General features: G+C 30.9%; 2 protein-coding genes and 1 long non-coding RNA gene across 3 annotated transcripts; all 3 read right to left on the minus strand.

Moving 5' to 3' along the window:
- Nucleotides 1-370: 370 nt before the first annotated feature.
- On the minus strand, nt 371-1,470 carry LOC108853171 (uncharacterized). Its single transcript, XR_001949693.2, has 3 exons — nt 1,284-1,470; nt 890-1,127; nt 371-598 (listed from the first exon to the last, which is right to left on the minus strand). It is a non-coding gene; the product is annotated as an uncharacterized LOC108853171 (long non-coding RNA).
- A 2,932-nt stretch (nt 1,471-4,402) lies between these two features.
- Nucleotides 4,403-7,447, minus strand: LOC108855847 (DUF21 domain-containing protein At4g14240). Its single transcript, XM_018629761.2, has 12 exons — nt 7,052-7,447; nt 6,881-6,957; nt 6,709-6,792; nt 6,516-6,629; nt 6,348-6,431; nt 6,205-6,276; nt 6,056-6,123; nt 5,888-5,975; nt 5,733-5,806; nt 4,995-5,390; nt 4,832-4,913; nt 4,403-4,737 (listed from the first exon to the last, which is right to left on the minus strand). The coding sequence occupies exons 1-12, from the start codon at nt 7,290-7,292 to the stop codon at nt 4,642-4,644; spliced, it is 1,476 nt and encodes a 491-aa protein (XP_018485263.1). The 5' UTR covers nt 7,293-7,447; the 3' UTR covers nt 4,403-4,641.
- A 5,141-nt stretch (nt 7,448-12,588) lies between these two features.
- Nucleotides 12,589-14,238, minus strand: LOC108852292 (plant UBX domain-containing protein 16-like). Its single transcript, XM_018625794.2, has one exon. It carries the CDS (start codon nt 14,181-14,183, stop codon nt 12,711-12,713), a length of 1,473 nt encoding a protein of 490 aa, XP_018481296.1. The 5' UTR covers nt 14,184-14,238; the 3' UTR covers nt 12,589-12,710.
- Nucleotides 14,239-20,811: the final 6,573 nt, after the last annotated feature.

Raw genomic sequence — 20,811 nt, forward strand, 5'->3', positions numbered from 1 at the left:
TGTTCATGAGATGGCAGACTTATATTTTTGTCGTTTATAAGCAGCAAACATTCCGAATTAGTATACTTCATTGCAGACTTATAAACTAACAAAACTAACTTTTATGTGATTGCAGACTTTGACGTAGTTATGACAGATTTTCAAGGAATTATATATTGTAGCAGACTTCTTCACGAAAATCAGTTTACTAATTAGATACAACATATATTTTTGTTGTCTCCAAGAGCTACAAGATTTTTTTTTTGTCTCCAAGAGATATATCAGGAACTGATGTAGCAGAATTTTTCGCGAATATACTTCCTCTGATTCTTCAAACACATTGGAGTAAACCACACTTTTAGTTATTTTTCCCAAATCGTAGACAATGATGTAAACTATATTGAAATGGAGCTCAACATATAGCAAGTGCCTGAGTTTTACAAAGTGAAAAAGGAAAACTGAAAAATCTATTACATCTCGCTGTGTGAGTAGCTTATAGTCACATGCCACTATCTTGACCCGGCTCACATCCTCTTGACGGTGGTTTATCTTGAACATTGCGTCATGTAATATAAAGATCCATGCATTGCTATTCATCAAGATAAGGGCCAACTTCAATCTGTTATTCATCCAAACAAACAGTTATCTTGATAGATTTCATGAAAATACTAGTTTTTCCTGAGATAATCAATCTAAACTTTCTACTCTAAGACATATTTTTCAATGAAACATGGATACTGCATCAGGTTCAAACAACAAACCAAACCGACCAAACCAAACTAGAGCCAGACAGTTTAAAACTAACAATCACAAACAGAAACAAGATGTTTACTTTTCCCCAATACAGTTGACAAAGCTTCAGTATTTCAAAACAAAGAGTCAAAAAAGCACAACAAGACAGAGAGATCACCTTGATATACACCTTGGTCTTCAAAGGGACACATATATCAGACAGAAAGAAAACAAAAAACAACAGAGGCAAATCCAAAAGACTCCAAGATCAGTCATCTTGTCAAACTGAACAAGGACTTGGATTGCTAGCTCAGGGCTCAAGGTACCGCTCTGAACCATCTCGTCAAGAGTCTCCGTCAAACACATCCCTATCGTCGATCTGCTGTATAGCTCAAACGTCGCCATTATCTAACGATCTGCTGATTCAAATCCAGGCAAACTCAAATCATTATTGAAATCGAATTTCGCAACTAAAGTTAACAAATCGGAAATCTGAATAGTTTTCGACGAAAAATAAAAGAGCTTCACGAATCTAAAAAGGAGATGGTGATGAGAAAATAGAGACGATTTACCAGTCTCCAGCAACGTAAAAAGGATAGTTCATGCCCTTGTGAATCGAAGCTTTTAGTGGTAGAGAAGGGTGAGAAGAAGATTGAGTCAAAACACAAGAGATTTGAGAATTGAGGAATCAAGAGATTTAGGTTCATGTCGGAAAAGGAGATTTTGGAAGGGGATCTCTTTTTCATCGTTGTTTATGAATGTATTTTTTTCAATTGTTACTTTTTCTATTCTAGTATATTTTTAATTATTTAGGAATGTTTATTAAAAATTGGTTTAATTCATTTTAAATTAGGGTATTTTGACTTTAACTCACCTTTTCTAAGTTCTTTTTTTGTATGTTATTCTAGTCATTACTTAAAAGATGTGTGTTATTCTAAGTAATTACACAATTGATACAATAAATTGTAATTTTTTTCTCCACATTTTAACATTCACTTCAGTGGCGGAGGCAGTCATATTTCTCACCTGGGTCATTTCAATTTTATCCATATGTTATAGGGGTCACATAAGCTGTATTTGCAATGTTAACTAAATTTGTTCAAGTAAAAAACAAGAATTATCAGAATTCATAGGGGTCACATGACCCCCCTGCCGTAACGGTGGCTCCGCCACTGATCCACTTTCATATATGTATTTTATATATTTTAACAATTATATAAAAGTACTTGAACATAAAAAATGTGGACGTGGATGTAAAGATGTGGAAAAACTTCTCTGTTTTGACACCACAAAATGTGGATATGGATTTGTATAACCAAAACCCTCATAAAAAACAATTTTGAGCATGGATTCATGTTACTATGGATGCTTCATGAGTTGTTTAAATCATAGTCCACAACATGGTTTAGCTTTAAGTCATTATGATAAACTATCCGGTTTTACAAATTTTATAGAGATCTTTTACTTGTCCACAACAGGATTTGTTAATTGGATGTGCCCACAACATCTTCATATGATCATACTTTATTGATCCACTTACTTCTATTATGTCAATATTAATTACAACTGTTGGAATTTTGGTTCTGATTTATAGTGATAATTATATGTCTCATGATCAAGGATATATAAGGGTTTTTGCTTATATGTGTTTTTTTAATACTTCAATATCCACAAAAACATATACTAAAACATATTTCATGTCCACGTTTTTCATCTCTTGTCTACATGAGTCCATGTCCACATGACTTCCATGTCTTATTTTGTTAACATGAATCATCTTGTTAACATGAATCCATGCTCAAAAACTTTCTTTACGAGGGTTTTGGTTATACAAATCCATATCCACGCTTTGTGGTGTCAAAATAGAGAAGTTTGTCCGCATCTTAACATCCACGTCCACATTTTTATGTTCAAATACTTTTATATAATTGTTAAAATATATAAAACACATATATGAAAGTGGATGTTAAAATGTGGTGAAAAAATTACAATTTATTGTATCAATTATGTTTATTTTATATATATAAAAAATGAGAAAATCGAGTAAAAATAATTGTATATAATTAGCTTAATTTAGGGGTATAAGAGACAAACCATATAAAATATGTATGTCACATGTGGAATCTGTTTCTAGGTGTAAAAAGAAACTCAAAAGATTTTTTTACTTCTTAAGACATTTTATGACGTATGAATTGCACATATAGACACATCCTACTGGCCAGACACTTTATAGGTGTATATTGTATTTCATGCCTTCAAACTAAACCAACTATCTCATCTAAGTGAAGCTAACTTAACTAGAGAAATAAATGAGAATCTTATAATTAAAAGAGATAATTTTTTTTATTTTTTTTTATTAAAAAGTCACATATTCTCTCTCTATTTCCATTTCAAAACTCAGATCCACTTTCCCTTTCTTAAATTTCTAACCCTAATTTCGAATCTCTCTCATTTTTTCTTCAACCCAGATTTGTCGATTCTTGTGGTGTTTCCGTGATTTCCTCTACAGCTTTCTACCCGTTTTCTTCCGTTTCCCGATAATTCTCAGAAATCTCTATCTTCAAACGAACCATGACGAAATCAAAGCCAAAGAAGAAAAAGAAGAAATCCAAAACTTTGGAGGAAAATCAATTCCATCGCAAAATGCAGCAAGAGGTTTTCTTCTTCTTAACTTTTTGATGCAGTAGCTTCTCTAGCCAGTTTGTTTCTTCTTCTTAACTTTTTGATGCAGTAGCTTCTCTAGCCAGTTTGTCAACTCTGTTGTATTTGATCAAATCTTCCATAAATGGAATGCAAGCTTTTATTTATAAAATCTGGGTTTTATAAAAAAAAAACAGTGTTGATTGAGAGTTATAAGCACGTAGTCATGGCTTATATGTCCACATCAAATTTGTAAGACTGATATTTTTTTTTTTGCCCACAAAATCTTGTCAATAAAAAATTGTACACTAAAATTTGAAGTTGTCCATAAAAATGATATACAAAATACTAAACGCTATCCACAAAACACATATCCATTACTATTTCAAATGTTTCCATCAAAAATGTATCCACAAAACTGACAAAATACCAAAATGCTATCCACAAAACAAATGTCCACGACTATTTCAAAACGTTTCCATCAAAAATGTATCCAGAAAACTGTGTCCACAAATATCAAGCTACACTATATAAAAGTTAAATTTGATTTAAAATATTAAAATACATATATACATATGGATAGGGATATCAAAATATGAAGAAAAAAATTAATAATTTGTTTTATGTGTTAGATATTTATTTATATAGTAGAACATAAAAAATGATATATTATGGAAATACTGACTAGTTTCTTGTCTCACTTCACCTAGCAAAGGACAGTTCCATCTGAAACACAAATATGAATGAAGAAAAGTGTTCCCCCAATGAAAAATGTCTTTATCGTATCAAAAACATGCATAAAGTGTCCTACACTGAAACATATTCAACTCAAAATTTATCCGTGGATGTAAAAAATCACATAAACATGCTTCTAAGAATTATCATCTAAAAAATACTCCACGATTAATATATAGGAAATTTATTTTTTGATATATTATATCTCAATAAGATCAAAAGATATTTAAGAAGAAAGCATTATGTTTTGCGGCCTCGTATAGTCCACTGCTTGACAATCAACATTTTTTTGCTTACCCAGAGTGAACTCTTGAAATCCTTCGGAACTTGGTAGAAAATTAAACACGACTGACACGTATAAAAGAATAAGTACGGGGAGTATAATACAAATTGTACGCATTTGTAGAACAAAAACTGGGACGAACCATCTCTTATATGATGAATTTTCCAATGGAACAGAACGTGGCCAAGACTTGGATCTTTACTTTATTCTATGTTCCTTTCTTATAACAGCAAACAAGAGCTATACCCCTTCAAGCAACGACACAACATCCATTATACCGGTTGCTTTCCCTCAACAGTCCCAACCATTTTATCCTGTTCTTGAGAAGAACCTTTTGTCGTCTGCGCTTGCCTATTTTGTCCACCACCCTGCAAATAAATTTACAGAACTTATCTCTAAAAGATCTCTAAACTTTCTCCATCATAAGAAACAAATCATTCTTTTTGTTTGCAATTAACTCACAGCTCCCTTTTGTGCAATCAGTCTCCTGCTTGAAGGAGCTCGAGCTATTGATGAGGCAGCAGCTGCTGCTGCTACTCGAATCCTGCATATAAGGGAGACCTTTTTTTGTCAGACAGCTGAAACATCGTTACATATGATTTATAAGTGTATTAAAGAGGATAACCTTTTATGTACGTCAACATATTCATCAGTTTCATCCACAATCTCTTCCTGCAAAAGTTCTTCAAACACATCTTCCAAAGTGATGATACCAATAACTTCACCATCCTCAATATCCTCTGAAGTATGTGTGAACCCGTGTGGTACAGTCTCGTTGCTTTGATAAAACGACTGTCTATTAGCCTTGTCGATTTGGACAATGACATTGTCGTGGTTCCCTTCTCGTTTCAGTAAGAGAGGTGCAGTCAAACCAGAGTCATTGCTTTCTTCAGTGTTCTCTTCAAGCAAAGTTGAAGGAGGAACTTTGTTTTTGCCCTTAACCTTCACAACTGCAGCCATGTGACTGCTTCCTTTTTGAAACTCATTTAGTATATCATACAGAGGCATATCAGCTGGAACCCTATTGAAGCAAAATATATAACACCGATCACAATACTAAGTCTCAATAATAAACAGACAAAAAGGAAAAAGACAAAAATAGTACTCCCTCTGATTTTTAAAGATACATATTCTAGACTTTTCACATATATTAAGAAATCACATTAAAAATGCATTGATTTTTGTGAATAACAATTTTCCATAATCTTTAACCAATAAAAATCCAATAAACACAATTAATTTTTTTGAAGTTAACAGATTTTCATTAAATAATACATTGAAAAAGTAAAAAATGTATATTTTTAAAACAAATTTTTTTCCTAGAACATGGATCTTTAAAAAACAGAGGGAGTATTGGATAAACCTTGGCATTCTACGTATACAAACCGCGCTGACAAGTGTCTCTGTTTCAGGTCGAACTGTTAGTAGACTCTTTACCTAACAAAGACAAGAGTTTCTTGATTACAGTTTGCAAAAGAATGATGATAATACAACATTGTAAGAGTAAGCAACAGTTACCAAGAGAAGGCCAATAACGTTTTTGGGATTCCCAGAGTAGACAGGAACTCGGCTATGGCCTCGTGCCAGAATCTTACCCATAGCTTCCCTGTGAGATTTATGCAAGAGTTTCGGTCTTTCAGAATCATCAATAAAAGGAACATTGAGACAGTTGAGAACCAAGCTCACCAGTCCAACTTTGAATTTACATCCAAGGAGAAGGTCGATTCGATTGGGGTCATGGCTTCTTGTGCAGTCTGTCAAACCAAGTACCAATTTTGCGTGAAATAACTTTAGACTAAACAGTCAGGAAAGAATTCAAGAAAGTGAGATATTACCTTTTCGGTCAAATCAAGTGCTCCACTAATGATTGTCGTCTCATCATGCGTAAGTTCACCTCCCTTGCCAGCCTACAACCATAGTGTGCCCAAATTAGTAACTCCAAAGTAGTGAAGCATCTGCAGAGTTTTGTAATAAAAACCTCTTGGCTGTGAATGGAGACAAGAGCTTTCAACTGAGCTCGTCTAAACAATGCGTCATTGTGTCCCAGTACCAAATCCAATATCTATCCAAATGATGTTAGAATCAAGAAAAGAAAGAACAATCAATAAACATTTCCAGAACAAAGAAAAGATAATAAAGAATTGACCTTGCCGATGGGAAAGGCAATAGGGTAGCAGAGAATCATTAAAATGCGGACAAGCCAGACGAAGTTAGCTCCTACGGCGAGTCCATACCTGGTGCATATCGCTTGAGGTATAACCTTAAAAGCAATATATTCAAATCAGTCGTTGATAAACTTTTTAGATTTGCAAAAAAAAAAAAAAAACAAACATACATACCTCACCGAAAGCAAGAACAAAAGTGACAGAAAGAATGATGGCAACGTATTCATTGAATAGCTTATCCAAATATATAGGAAGCCCCTGCCCAATTAATTCCCATAGACCATCATAGTAAGTTGTAGAACCAAAAAAAAAAAAAAGAAAGAAACTTTGAATAAAGAGAGTAAACCTCCATTGCAACAGCATTGCACAGAAGCAGTGTCACTAAAAGCTGATGCTGTTTCTGAACAACCGGGAATATCGCAGCTGCACAAACCACCATCATCACATCAAATTTCGATAATTAATAAATAAATAAAAAAACTGATTAAGAAACAAAAATAGGAATGAAGATTATTACAGGCTTGTTTCTTCTCGTTGGGAGTGCCACTGCGTTGGAGGATCTCGAGCTCGACGAGACCGAGAGACATAAGCCCCAAAGTCAGACCAGACATGATTCCCGCGAACAGAACGAGGATACAAGAGACACCTGCGTAGATGAACCACCACGGCGATCCATACGGGATCGCCTCGCCGCCTCCGTTGGATTGTCCGAATCCGTACAGCATCCTCCCCGCCGCCACCGCATTGATCAGTTGCATTTTTTCTTCTTCTTCAGATCTTCTTTCGGAAAAGGGAGATCAAGAAAAAAGGGGGGCTTTATGATGATGATTGGATTATTTTAAGACCTTCTACGATGAATCAAAATTAATCTTCTCTCTCTGTGTGTGTTCTGTGATTCTGTACAAGACACATATCACCAACTTATCGGATTCAGTTCAGTACAACTTCTAGGACAAAACGGAAAAAAAAATGTTTAGCAAAATTAGATCTTAGACCCCTAAGGTTTTATTATTATTTTGAAATGACCCTATTTACTTTCAATTTTTCTGAAGCTCCCTATTGTTACAGACGTCAGATCGTAGCGTGTTCATACAGAATTTCTAGAGATGTATTTGACTGGATCTCGTAGACCAATCTGTTGAAGCCACAATTTGTATTTTATATTTGTGCCAACAGTCAACATTAAGATCGTAACTAGAAAACTAATAATCACAATTACCCAAATCAACATTTCCATTATCAAACAAAAGGATGGTATTAGGGAAAGTGTGCTGTTTAGGTTCTCAATCAACTTGTAACATGACTCATATCGTTCTAGTAGTCTCGTTCCTTGCGGTAGAACGTGATTGATAATATAATATATGTGTTTCTGTATCTTGACACAGATCTTAACCGATTTTCTGTTCATTAGCAGCATATAAGTTTGATTGTTTTCTATCTTTATTTCTGTAGTCTGCCATTGAATTATTTTATAATAACGCACGTGACTAAATCTTATTGGGTAAAAATAATTTTCTTTTTGTAGCATATAATTCATTTTTTGGTTTATTGACTAGAAAGATTACTGATAAAATATTAATATTGGGAAAATAGTTTTTTTTTTGCCAAAAAATAATAATTATATCTTATTAGGCTAATTTTGTACACGTTATGTCTTATTAGGCTAAATATTTTTAAGATGGAAATAATGTCATTAATTTCAATTAAAATCCAAATTTATAATTAAGAAAACAATTGTTAAATATTAAAATATTAATTTAACTAAAATAATTTTTAAAAAATGAAAAATCCCAAAAAATAAATGTCGAAGATTTTTTTTTTCATACGGGAACGATCGATCCCGTATGCAATTAATCGATATGAACCGGGATCGGTCGATCCCGATATATATATCCATAACAACAAAATCAAGCGGAGCATTTTCTGATCGACGAAGCCTAGTTCAGCTGATCGCTAAAGCTAAGATCGATCAATCGTTTCTTACAAATCAATTGATCCAGTGCCCATGTAAGACTCCTAAAATCGATTTTCTGTTTTTCGTCGGTTTAAACCGGTTTTATTCTCATTTGATTTGAACCGAACAAGCACGAAATTGAAGCTTTAAAACTTGATTTCTAATCTATAAAACCCATTTTTCTCTGCTCCTTAGAGAACAAAGAGGGAGAAAATCATATTCTCAAGTTTATATACCCTAACTCATTCAATTTCACTCTGATTTGGACGATTCTTGAGCCTAACCCACAAAAGTTTCGTGAGCTCTTTCCGAATCAATCACTATTCCACTCGAATTGCAAAGGTATGAAATTCTATCACTACTTGTAGAATTCGAAAATACAACTATAAAAGGGGCATTTTGTTAATTTTTTTTCGTTTAAATCGTGTGTTAGAATGATGATTAACACAATTTCACACACAACCTATTCCTTAAAATGTAGAAAACAAAAAGTTATAATTTATCATATCTAATTATTTATTTATATACTTTAATATCTTAAAATAATCACATAAACAAAGGGGAATGATAATATCAATATAAAAAACTAAAATAATTTTAACCTTACGATCTGGTCTAACTTGTCGCATCTAATGGCTTACAAAGACCCTTTTTCTATACTGAGATATTTTTTTTGAGTTTTTTACCTTCTAAGACACATTTTGTCTTTTGAATTACTGGTTTAGACATTTTCCACTTGGAGAACACATTATCTCTGTACAAAGTCATCTATGCCCTCTTTTTAGACTACACCACACTTTACTAACTATAGGGGAAGTAACCATGGTTAGACATTTTTAATCTTTTTTTCTTTGTTGTCGGACAAATCAAGATACATAATTATTTGTCTTTTCTCCAACTCTTCTACTTTCCTCCATTTGAAGAAAACCCTGTTTTCATCGATTTTCAAAGCTCCGTGAGTTACGATGATATCGACGAAGTCTAGTGGCGAAGAAGAAACCCAAGTCTTTTCAGGCGCCGGCGAAGAAGAAAGCCGATCCTTCTCCGCATTCCGATCTTCCGCCGTCCTCTTCAGGTTAGATCGAATCAACTTCTGCTTCTTCTCTTTCTAATTTTTGTTGCTTTCTTATATAGTGCTTCAATTTTTGGTTTTTTTGCAACCGAGTCCCGTGCGATTTCTCTTTTCAATTCTAGGGTTTTTTCCCCCAAATCAACGGCGTCTCAGTCGAAGACGAAGAAGAAATCCCGTGCGACTCAGGAACCAGAACCACCGCAGACCGCATCAGGTTAGCATTTCTACCAGTGGAAAAGGACGACATCGAACTCTCGTTGTTGTGTGATTGGATCTCATTGTTGTAACAATTATTTATCTGATTTTTGTTTCAGATCCGAGTTGAAGGGACAAAAAATCAGATGTGATTTGCCTCTTAGTTATCTGATTGAGATTAGAGCTTGAAAGATGTTGATTTGCGAGGGCTTGGAAATTAGTGATTTGGAATTGGAAAATCATTTTCAAATTGATTTTAGGTATGCTGGTGAAACTGATGGCCAGAACTGATCACGATCATCCACATCCACAATCTCTTTGTTTTTATTTTTCGACAAATCTGACGTCCACACCTTGTCTGTCCACAACACTTTTTTCTATCTGGTTTGGAGAGGACGTGACGACGAGCAGATTCGACCTCCGTTGTGGAAAAGATGACGACAAGCTCTCGTGTCTATTATATTTAGTGATTATGTTTTGTGGTGTGTCTATTAGAGATTTTAAGGATGATGTAAACTCTTGTTTGTGACTGTGACTATAAACCCTTCCTCATGATTAATAAAATTGGTCTCATCTGTTTATTGAACATTTTGTTTAGTTGATTGGATTTAGAAAATGTTTTGACTCAATGAAACAGTTTGTAGACCTTCTATTAGTTGGGTATGTCAATTCTTAACTTGGCGACTATAGTTTCTTGATATTTTATCAGTTATCCACATCCACAAATGGCAACAGTGAACTTTTGTCCATATCCACAAACGACAACCATTTTCAGCATCCACAAACACGTATACACATATGCATATCAGAGAGACTCGCTTCAACACGGTAACTCATAGACATATTGTCTTTTGTCAAGGTTCAAAGACTCAAAATACAATCTTGGTTAATTTAGTTAATATGAAACCACATTTCTCAAATGAACACTAAGTCATGTACAATTTTTGTATACATTTACGGTGTCCATGTCCACAATTTCTTTCATATTCAAATTGCAAAAATATACCAAAATGGATCTTACAGTGTAGAGAACAAAAAGACATAATTTATGATAACAAATTTATTTATTTATATATTTTAAATATGTTAAAATAATCACATAAAGAAATAAATGAGATTGATAAAGTAGTATTAGAAAAGTTCAAGTAACTCTGACCATACGATCTACTTGCACTCCTTATATCTAATGGCTCAAAAAAATATAAGGAAGAAGAAAAGAAAGTGAGTGGGTGGGGGAAAGCTGGCAGAATATTATATTAGTAAAACTAGCTCATCTCTTCAAAGTCTTAATCACAGCAAAAGAATAGTTATGTCAAAACACTAGGGGGTGAGAGGGAGAAAGTGCCTCTCAACCGGCAAGTGTCTAAAAGTGTTAACAAAAAAAAGAAAATTGTGTTTGTTGGAATAATCAACTCTATTTTTTTATATTTATTGTGTCTATGACATATTTTCATGTATCCACAACATATATGTTCACATTTTACTTGTTCACAAACAATTTATCTAAAAAGAAAATTGTGGTGATATGTTTTTTATATTCAATTGCTAAAATATACTAAAATAGATCTTAAAATGTTGGAAACAAAAAGTGATAATTTATTATATCCAATTTATTTGCTTATATACTTTAATATATCAAAATAATTACATAAATATAAAGAAGGGAACTGATAATAATAACATTAAAAAATTCTAATAAACCAAACTTTACGATCTAGTTTCTCTTTCCATATCCGGTGGTTTAAAAAACATTTCTTTCTATACATTTATCATAATAATTTTTTCACAAAAAAAAATTAACTCTTAACTAGTCAACTTAACTACTAATCTATTGCAGTTCTTTTTTTTAGTGGACAGAAGGATAGTTTCGTCTCAAAATTTTCTTGGATTTCGTGAATGTGTTCTTCAAGCACAACGTGTCTAGTGTCAAAAATTCAAAGAAGTGCCTTAAATAGTAATGCACTCATATTAATATAACTAAACCGACCAGATGTTACATATATAAAATCACATGTCTAATCCATAACTATAATATTATTAAATTATACATATAATTATTTAAATTGAAAGTAAAAAAAAATAATCAGCAATTATAATATATATTTTAAAAATATTTACATCCGTGCATAAACACGGGAAAATCAGATAATAGTTAAATATCTAATTACATTTTAATTTCAATTCAGAGGCTGATTCTGTGGCAAAGTTAGCCTTAAGTATGTCTGTAACAAACTCTATTTCAGGGGCTTAGAACCCTTTCTAGTAATGCAATGTTGGTTCGATCAAAAAAAAAAAATATATATATATATATATATATTCTTTTTTTTTTACAATCAGAATGAATGATATATATTAACTTGAAACCAGTACAATACTTCAAAATGAATTATATTAACTTGAAACCAGTACAAAACTTCATCGTCAAGCGTCTAGAAATCGTAATTGAGAACTGGTAAACTTCATCGAGGCCTTAGTATTAGAACATAGAAATTAGCAATTAAGAACTGGTATGATCAAAGGGAAATTTTACAGTTCACTTGAGATTTCAAGAACCAGAAATTAGTATGTTAAGTGATTTGGAAGGGTGATATAGTAGTACAAATCTTAAGTTTGAACTTGTAATTCGAGTTGACCCCTATAATAAGAAATTGGAATTGTACTAGAAAGGTTATTGATTCACTACAGTTTATTTGAGATTTCAAGAACCAGAAATTAGCATGTTAACTGATTTGGAAGGGTGGTCTATGTTGTACAGATCGTAAGTTAAAAACAATGTTATCCAAATTTGACCCGTTTAGAAAAAAGAAGAAACTGGAATTTACTAGAACGGTGATTGATGGATTCATTACAATGAATTAAGAACAAGAAAAGAACAGCAATACGCTTGAACCAAACTCACAATCCATTTCTGTCTTTTAACTTTTAAGGTAAAGGTTAAACTAAAACTCGAAATCTTCACTCCCAAGCAACCGAGATCATTGAATTAGCGAGTCCAGATTCCTCAAAAGTCGCATTAACTCCATAATCAAGAGTCTTGGGAGCACCAGGAATCGCCTGTACCAGTTTAAATGCCTTTCTCTCAAATCCTTCCATGTGAGAATAACAGAAAGACCAGAGAAGCTGAACAGGTTCGCTCTTGAGAAACCTTCTCTGCCTTCTTCTCCCATCTAGAAACCGAACACAGACACTGCACACAACGCTTTTATCACAATCTACTTTTGGCTCTTCTGTTAAATCCTGGAACTCAAACCAATTCTCTTCCTCCTCTACTTCTTCAGGCTCTTCAAATCTTGCCCCCCAAGAAGAAGCAATGGTGTTATCATTGTTGTTGCTTGGAGACCGAGTCTCATTGTTGTCAAACCCATTCTCTTCCTCCTCTACTTCTTCAGACTCTTCAAATCTTGGCCCCCAAGAAGAATCAATGATGTTATCATTGCTGTTTCTTGGAGACCAAGTCTCCTTGTTGTCAAACCCATTCTCTTCCTTCTCTACTTCTTCAGGCTCTTCAAATCTTGGCCCCCAAGAAGAAGCAATCATGTTAGCATTGCTGTTGCTTGGAGACCAAGTCTCTCTGTTTTCACACTCTTCGCCCCAAGAAGGAGCCAGAACATGATCAGTGTTGTTGCTTGTGGAACAAGTGTGATCCTCCTCCGTTTCAGGGTGTCTTTTCCTTATCAGAGAAGCAATGTGCTCATGAGGACCAGCCTCCAAAAACCACGACAAGTCCTCCACAAAACTCTGAGCTTCAATCACACCGCTCCACATACGCATCTTCTGACCAGTGACGGGATCGATTACAAGCACCACAGGTGGAGGAGAGTCGATTTTGTAGTAGTTCGAGATCTTATCCCCTTCGATTGTATTATCATAGACCTGCCACAAGAGGAAGCTGGACATAACAGCTTCTGAAACGGTGTCGTTGGACCATAAATCACGATTGAGCGTGTGAGAAGCAAACTCTGTTTTGGATTGGAGATTCACTAGCAACCATAGATTCTCCGTACAAGAAGTTGATTTCGCTTCTTCCAACGTACGACCATCGAAAAGCAAGTCTACAGGAGGACGATACATGGAAGACAATGTCGAATTTGATTCTCCATCATCGAACGTCGTTGACTCGTTATTTTGCTTCGCGACATGATCTTCATTATACATGGACGGTTCCATATAGTTCTTGTCGAGGAGAAACAAATTAATGGATTCTTCTATATTCCAGTTCGTTGTCTCCAAGAACCTTTTTGCGGTTTGTACAGTCTCGCCGACAGCGACTTCGAGAAAAGAAGAGATTAGTTGATCTTCATGTTGTTGTTCGATAGGATTCGTGGAAAGTGTTTGAGGGGTTTCGTTGTTGAGGAAGAGATTGATTTCTTCGTAAAGCGGCGACCTATCTGTTATCACTCGGTTTGTGCTCGAAAACGGTATCCCCATTGTTGCTGTTGTGAGAGATATCAACAGGTTGTAGAGCTTGTGTCTGTTTATATAGAAATCTTGAAAGAGAAAACTTGTTTTTATTTCCTTTTCTGTTTAAAATATATGGAAAAGGAAAGTTTGTTTAGATTTGTTTCCTTTTCGCGCAGACCGTCTCAAAGTAATCGTGATCCCATGTGCAAGCTCTTTTCACGCAGACCGTCTCAAAATTAATTTACTTGATATATATCCAATTTATAGAAATGTAAAGATTCCTATAAAATATATCCTTTAAAATCAAAACAGAAATCAACATCAAACAGTAAATTACAAATAAAAAATCATTAAAATTGAGTTGATATATCTTATATATATTTGAAAATTTAACATAAACATTAAATGTAAAATGTAAACTAAATATTTAATTATATATGTGTTAATTATTGTAAATTCAATATAAACTTCGTTACAATTTTAATAACCAAATTTTTGAATATTAAGCAAATTTATCTTTTGAAATAAAATTAAAAAATATTATAAATTAATTAAATTGATATGTATACTATTTATAAAAAAATCAATATTCCTATAAATTATTCTTTAAAATAAAATAGAAATCTACATAAAAGGTAAATTAAAAAATTTAAAATCCTTAAAATTTTAGTTAATATCTATTATGTATAACTGAAAAAATAATATAAACATTTAGTGAAAATGGAAAACTAATTTTTAATTATTATATATACTTAATATTTGAAATTTAATATACAATTAACTAACAAAAATATACAATATATTATATTTAATTATATATACACTTAAATTTGAAAAGATTAATCAACTATATCTTAAAATATGATAATATATCTTAAAATATAAGAATTTTTAAGGGGTGTCAACCTAGTATTTAAACAAATAATAACAATATGACACATCAACATTTAAACTTACTATTTATGAAAGTGTCAATATTGCCAATTTTGTTCTAGAAAATAAAAGAACATGAAATTAAGTAAACTAACAAAATAAAAATATTAAAAATTAATTAGATTGATATGTAGAAATTTTTTAAAAATGTGAAGATTCCTATAGAATATCTCTTTTAAAATTAAACTAGGATACTACCCGCGCTTTGAAAGCGCGGAGTTAAATTTTATTGATTTGTTAACATGTTATTTTATTAAATAATATGTTTAGATATGTACGTTCGGTTTTCGTTTCATTTCCAGGTTGTATTTTTGGCTTTCATTTGATTTTGACTCGGTTGTAGCTTTTTATTTTCGATTCAAGATATATAAAAATCGTTCGGTTAGTTATTAATTTGAGTATGGTTTGAATTTTAGTTATTTATTTTTTGGTTTGGTTAAGTCACAATATTCAAAAATTCCAAAAAATACCACGGTGTATGGTATAAACCATTTACTAAAATCGTGGTATAGATAATATTTTATGTAAACTATATACCATGGTATTTTTTGGAATTTTTGAACATTGTGACTTAACCAAACAAGAAAAAATAAATAACTAAAATTCAAACCACACTCAAATTAATAACTAACCGAACGGTTTTTATATATCTTCAACCGAAATCAAAAGTTACAACCGAATCGAAATCAAATTGAAAGCCAAAAATACAATCAGGAAACGAAGCGAAAACCGAAAGCACATATCTAAATATATTATATCATCCAACACATATTTATCGAAATCAAATCGAAGGTTTTCTTTTTTTTTCTTTGTTTTACTGGTACAATAATAAGCAAGAAACAAAAAGGATAAATCATAAAAACAAAGAAAAAGTGTGATGGGTTCGCGATGGTGAATGAGGTGGGTCCATTAGTTTCCTATTATACCTCAATTAGTTATTCGATAGCTTGTTAATTGTTATAAAATATTTTCCATTTGTTTTTTTTTAATAAAAAGCGAATGGCATTGCTGTAAATACTAAGCAAAATAAAGAGGATGTCAAAAAAATGTATGCTGTTTTAATTGTATTGATAGATATGAACCTATAAAGGTGTTGCCAAATAAAAATCACTAAAATTGAGTTGATATGTATAATTTATATTTTGAAAATTAACATAAATATTAAATTATGTAGTTATATACATTAACTATGTTCAATTAAATATACAGTTAATAAAAAAATTAATTTACTATTTGTAAAAGTGTCAATATTGCCAAAACATTTTTAAATAAAATTAAAAATTATAAAAATTAAAAAATAAAATACGATTAAAATTTAATTAACTTGATATGTATCCACTAGACATTATTTGTGAAGTGCTTTTGATACATGTCATCACCAAAATAAGTCTACGAAAAAAATGATGACATGACTTAAAAGAAATATGACATGACATCGATTTAATTGTGATATGTAAAATTTTCTATATTAAAATTAATGTTTTTGATAAGATTTCTTAAATATGGTAATTACTATTTTGTATATATGTATTTGTATTTTTGTAAAGTTTCGTAAATAGTAATAACTAAAAAAATTTGTATCAAAAATATTCTAGAAGTATCCATTTTGGTAAGATTTAAGAAATATTTAAGAAATATGGTAATACCTAATAACTTTTCTATATATATATTAAAACAATATAATTATATATATAAATAATAATTATAATTTTATATTTAACAACTTATATATGTTATATTTATCAACTTATATATGTTATTTATGTTAATGCATATATTTATTAGAACTAATTTATATATTTACAATTACACATATTTAAAATAAAAGTAACTAAATAAAGTATAATATGAATAAAGTAAATTATAAAATTTAAATTTTAATTATTACAATTTGAATATAATAAAACTAAAAAGTTAAAATAAAATTGAATAAATCAAATTAGAAAAATTACATTATGATTTTATTTTTTAACTAATAAAATTTAAATTTAAATACTGAAAATTAAAAATTTATTTATATAAATTTATTTATAAATTTTTTTATATATGCGTATGGCGCAGGAAAACTCCTAGTTCAATTTATAAAAATGTGAAGATTCCTTAAAATATATATTTAAAATAAAACGGATATGCACATAAAAGGGTTAATTAATAGAATAAATCTTTAAAAACTGAGTTGATATATATGATATATATTTGGAAAATTATCATATACATTAAGTGAACAATTAAAATGAATATTTCGTTATATTATATACTAACTATTTTAAATGCTTAATCATTATATATATATACTAACAATTTAAAATGCTTAATCAACACAAAATATAATGATCTATCTTTAAATATAATAATTTTAGAAAATTTGAAACTTTTGAAGAACCATGTATATACAAAGAAATAAAATATGTAAAGAAAAGGTAAATAGGAAAACCAGAAAACTATACGAAAAACATATCTTCATATATATGCTAACTCATTATATAATTACAAAAAAAAGTTCAACAAAAGAAGAAGTAGTGTATCCATAGTTTTTCCTTTACTATATGTTATACAAATAATAATTAATAAATACTAAATTAGCAAATAAAAACATCAAAAATAAAATAATCGGATAAGATAATTCTTCGAAAAATCAGTACAAGAAGCTTCATTGACCAAATAAAAAGAACAAAATGTCTTACAAAATGAAAAATAATAATTAAATTTATAAATAAAATAAATTAAAATTAAAATTAAAAAAAATTGATAATTGGTCTAACTGTTTAGCTTTAAAAGAGTTAAATAAAACAATATGTACTCAAGTATGTCAAAAATATAAAAAACAGATAAATATAGAAAGATAAATATGATCAAAAGAGTTGAATAAAACAATATGTACTCAAGCATGTCAAAATATACAAAATAGATAAATATAGAAAGATAAATATGATCAAAATTGCAAAGGTTGTAATCTTTTAGAAGAATATGAACCTATAATTTAGTATTTATTTTTAAGCATTAGTACCAATTATAAATAACTAAATTAATAATAGATTACAGAAATTTCCAAAACAAATAAAACAGTATAGCCAGCCATTTATTTTATTGCTTTCAGCGATAAAAAAAAATAATCATTCAGAATGAACAACATATGGTTTACTCATCAATAATCAACACTTTTATATTATTTTTGACAAAAAGATGAATCAACTACAATTTAAGAACTCATAGATGCTAATCTAAAGAATTCACTGAAACCAAAGAAAACTATTTGGTGACTTCTCATAAGTTTTTAACATAAATTGCTTGATGATCATTTAGATAACAAGTTTTATAAAATAGATGAAAAAGATACAAAGAAATTTGTAAGTAATTTATTTTAAAATTTCAGTAAACTTTACAAAGAACATAAATAATATAAATACACATTTTATACATTTATGAATACAAAAAAGAGAAATATATAAAGTTATTTATTTTAGGAGTACAATATTACAAACAAACATAAATACAAAATAACACATTATATTTAATTTATTTTTAACAAGAATAAAAATTAATAAATTCATTATATTTCAAGATTTTAAAATTATTGTAAAAGTTTAACTTAACTATTAATAAAAACTCACGCGTAGCGTGAGTATAAAATTTAGTAATAAGAAAAAGTAAGACCATGTGCATATGCAATGTATGTTAGCACATGACTAAAAACGGTAATTTCATGTATAGTTGAAATGAAATTTTGTTTCGTATTTAAATTGTGTGAATAATATTATTTTTTCTCTTTAGATACACCCCCTTTTTTTAATTGATACACCGTCTTTACAATTACTTTGCTATTGAGTTTTCAAATGGTCTAAATGATACTAATATCTATCTCATCTCAAAAACAACTAAGCCCCCATAGATGTCTTAATTCCATCCCATAGGTTTATGCAAAGTATGTTACAAGTTAATCTTTAAGATCTTATACTAGAGGCTAAAGAAGATTCTTCATAGTTGAGTTTTTAAATTCCAATCAACCTTTATGGCTAAAAGATAGATTTCAGATGATATCATGGTTGCATAAAAAATATTTTACGTATTGAGGACAAAGCCAAGTGAAAGAAACAACAGATTAGCCAGTAAAACATATATAAGTAAAACGTACGATAGGATAAAAATGGGATTTTTGGCAATGTAGGTTGACTGGATTATATACTGTATTACTTTAGTGAAATAAAAGGTACTTATGAATGCCTAACCAAGAGGAAACATATTTCCAGAAAGAGGTCTATGATAAGGAGATTCTTTGTCTTTTTTCATTTTTATTCTATGCACAGAAGCGTTCGTTAGCATTTTTAATCATGCAGAGAATCAAGCGAAGATAACAGCGATGCATGTCACACGCGCGTGTCCCTCGATATCCCACCTTCTCTTTGCTGATGATAACCTTTTCATCGGTAAGACGGAATCCTTTGAATGTGGAGAAGTAATAAAAGTAGGCAGGAAATATGGTAAAGCATCAGGCCAATGCATCAACTTTGACAAATCCTCCTTACTCTTTGGTAAGAGGGTTCACGGAAATATAAGACAACAAATTAAAAACATACTTGGGATCCAAAACGAAGGAGGAACAGTGACATACCTATGGATTCCTGAAGATATTAGTGATTTCAATTGTAAACTATTTGCTTTCCTGAAAGATAAACTATTGCACAAAGTTAATGAATGGACGTGTATATGGCTCTTAAAAGGAGGTCCTAATTAAATCTATTATGCTTGGTCTTCTGACGTATGTTATGTCTACTTTTCTGCTTCCGCTAAGATATGTGAAACTCTTACCAGTGCCATTCGACAATTCTGGTGGAGCTCAAACCCGCCTGATCAGTGAGGAATTCATTGGGAAAAATGAGAAAAAAACTTTGTTTACCTAGAGAAGAAAGAGGAATTGGCTTCTGTCTGATTCATGAGTTTAACCTAGCTCTACTAGAAAAATAACTGTGACGATTAGTCCAAAATCCAGATCCACTAGTGGCTCGAGTTTTGAAGGGAAGATATTATCGCTTGAGCTCGCCTTAACGATTTTTTCTCAGTAGAGAATCTATTAGGCCTGAAAAAAAAACGGGACCAAAGAATCGAACCGAAATACCCGAACTAAGAACCGAACCGAAATACCCAAACCGAGAACCCTCAAATACCTTAATGGTTTCTATATTTATATATCCAAAATAACTGAACCAAACCGAAACCGAACCAAAAACCAAACCGGTATCCGGATATTTAAATTAATTATATATACATATAACATAACTTATATATATTTATAACTTAAAAATTTATTAAAAGAATCCAAAAATATTTGAAGATAGCTAAATTATTATAAAATATCCAAACTACCCGAAAGTATCTGAAAGTATCCATATAGTTTCATCTGAAATATCCAAAGTAATCTGAAAACAATCCATTTTTTATCTAAATATTCCTAATCATTTGATAGTTTATCCTAAATAACGGATATTTTACCCGAACTATCTGAACTACCCGAACCGAAACCAAATGAGAACCAATTTTTTTTGGGGTATTTTCCGGTTCCTACTTTTACCATCTGAACCAAACCTAGAATATGTCAAGTAGTAAATAGATACTCTAACCCCCTACCTGAACTATCTGAAACCCAAAATACCCGAACGGAACCAATATGACAAATAGACAAAAATAAAATTAATAAAAATATAAAAAATAAGAAAACTACCTAAAA

This window comes from Raphanus sativus, chromosome 4, assembly GCF_000801105.2.
Source record: "Raphanus sativus cultivar WK10039 chromosome 4, ASM80110v3, whole genome shotgun sequence".
Taxonomy (NCBI): domain Eukaryota; kingdom Viridiplantae; phylum Streptophyta; class Magnoliopsida; order Brassicales; family Brassicaceae; genus Raphanus; species Raphanus sativus.

Excerpts from the sequence above, each read along its gene's own strand:
- LOC108855847 (XM_018629761.2), bottom strand. The coding sequence starts at position 7,292 with ATGCAACTGATCAATGCGGTGGCGGCGGGGAGGATGCTGTACGGATTC. Across the intron at positions 6,124-6,204 it reads CACTTGATTTGACCGAAAAG|ACTGCACAAGAAGCCATGAC; the intron begins GTAATATCTCAC and ends TTGGTTTGACAG. Across the intron at positions 5,391-5,732 it reads TGTATACGTAGAATGCCAAG|GGTTCCAGCTGATATGCCTC; the intron begins GTTTATCCAATA and ends TTGCTTCAATAG.
- LOC108852292 (XM_018625794.2), bottom strand. The coding sequence starts at position 14,183 with ATGGGGATACCGTTTTCGAGCACAAACCGAGTGATAACAGATAGGTCG.